Source organism: Helianthus annuus, chromosome 13 (genome assembly GCF_002127325.2).
Source record: "Helianthus annuus cultivar XRQ/B chromosome 13, HanXRQr2.0-SUNRISE, whole genome shotgun sequence".
NCBI lineage: Eukaryota > Viridiplantae > Streptophyta > Magnoliopsida > Asterales > Asteraceae > Helianthus > Helianthus annuus.
The window spans coordinates 150,815,700-150,817,833 of NC_035445.2; the positions used below are offsets into that span (position 1 = coordinate 150,815,700).

Consider the following 2,134-nt stretch of genomic DNA (forward strand, 5'->3'; position numbering starts at 1 on the left):
GGTCCATGAAATAAACAACACGATCTAAGTTTATAAACACAATTCTAGGCTTCACATTGTTCATGCTCTCAAATTAAAGACTGTCACATGTTGCATCCGGTAAGACACCAACATAACACGTTCGTAAAAGATGATGTCTAAAATAAGTGCATGTACGTACATATATCATGTGTCATGTGTTGATGTGAACTTCATTAACTTTACAATGATCTAAATACATTCTTATCTTCTAAAAGTATGTCTCTATTTTTTTTGACATATGAAGCTATCCCCACCACATTTCACTACTATAAAACCATGCCAAATCCTTCATAAAAACCGACAACTCTGCATCTGTCCTCTTATCTCTCTCCCTACACTTTTATGTGTGTGTATCTCTCGATTATAATATTTTGTATGCATGAAGACATCAATGCCTTTTATCAAATCCTATATCTCCATCTTATACAAGCAAACCATGCCAGATTACACTCAAATAATTCTCATAGTTCCCATGGTAAGCAACCTTAATCAATACTTTATAATAAAGATAGATTTATAAACATGTTATGTTATAATTTTTTGTAGGTAATGGAGGAAATGAAGATGATAACGACTATAGGGTTCCCGCTCTTTACCATGGGGTTGGTGAGTTATCTAAAAAATATGATTTCGGTTGCATGCATGGGAAGGCTAGGGAGACTTGAGCTAGCTGGTGGTGCACTAGCCATTGGGTTCACAAACATAACGGGCTACTCGGTTCTATCAGGGTTGGCTATGGGGATGGAACCACTTTGCAGCCAAGCTTTCGGTTCAAGAAACTTACACATGGTTAACCTATCGCTACAACGAACCATACTTATGTTATTATGTGCATCACTACCCATTGGGATTCTATGGCTTAACCTTGAACCGATCATGCTCAAGTTACACCAAGACCCCGAGATTACACACATTGCTAGTTTATATTGTAAATACGCAGCCCCTGATCTTATTGTTTATTGCATTTTAAACCCTTTACGTATATTTCTAAGAACCAATGGGAAAACATGGCCATTAATGTGGTGTACCTTACTATCAACACTTTTACATTTTCCAATTGCCAACATTTTAGCCTTCACCCTTAACCTTGGTCTTCAAGGGATTGCACTGTCGACAATTATCACCAACTTGAGTGCATCGGCTTTCATTCTTGGCTACATGTTTTTCACGCATACCCACGAGTCTGAACCGATGGCTGAACAAGAGTCACTAGGGGAGGGGTGGGGCGTGCTATTTCGGCTCGCGATTTCCAGCTGTTTAGCGGTATGTTCAGAATGGTGGTGGTATGAATTACTAACACTTTTAGCCGGTTATCTTCATAAACCGTACATTGCTTTAGCGACATCTGCTATAGTAATCCAAACAACCTCTTTAATGTACACATTGCCATCAGCGCTTAGTATGTCAATATCGATCCGGGTTGGGAACGAGCTTGGGGCAGGAGAACCGGGCCGGGCCCACCTGGCAACACTAGTGGCAATCGGGCTCGCAATATTAACGTCAGTTTTTGGGCTGTTGGGGATTACATTTGGAAGAGAAGCATGGGGAAAAGTGTTCACTAATGATATTGAAGTTTTAGAGTTAGCAATGGCTGCTTTACCCATAATTGGAATATGTGAGCTGGCAAACTGTCCACAAACCACATGTTCGGGGGTTCTTCGAGGAAGTGCAAGGCCGTCTATTAGTGCAAGAATCAACCTATGCTCGTTTTACTTGGTGGGTACACCCGTAGCCATAATTTCAGCTTTTGTGTGGAAGTTAGGATTTTTGGGGTTGTGTTATGGGCTTTTAGCGGCACAGGTGGCATGTCTGCTATCGATCTTGACTGTGATATACAGGACAGATTGGGAGAAAGAAGCATCGGATGCAAGGCAGTTGGTAGGAAGAAGCAGTGAATGCACATATGAAGATCAAACTATGGAATGTGAGCAAGGAATTGGGTTTATATAGTTGTACACAAGGAGACATGTCTATTATCGATCTTGGCTGTGATATGCAGAACAAACTGAGAGAGAAAAGAAGCATCGTACGCGTAACAGATAGTAGGCAGAAGATGAAGATCAAAACATCAATGTGAGCTAGGAATTGGGTTTATTTAGTTGATACTTAATAG

At 40.5% G+C, this 2,134-nt stretch overlaps 1 protein-coding gene across 1 annotated transcript; it reads left to right on the forward strand.

Annotated features, from left to right (window-relative positions):
- Positions 1–339: 339 nt before the first annotated feature.
- LOC110899720 (protein DETOXIFICATION 55) lies at positions 340–2,134 on the forward strand. Its single transcript, XM_022146611.2, has 2 exons — positions 340–496; positions 568–2,134. Exons 1-2 carry the CDS (start codon positions 401–403, stop codon positions 1,969–1,971), a joined length of 1,500 nt encoding a protein of 499 aa, XP_022002303.1. The 5' UTR covers positions 340–400; the 3' UTR covers positions 1,972–2,134.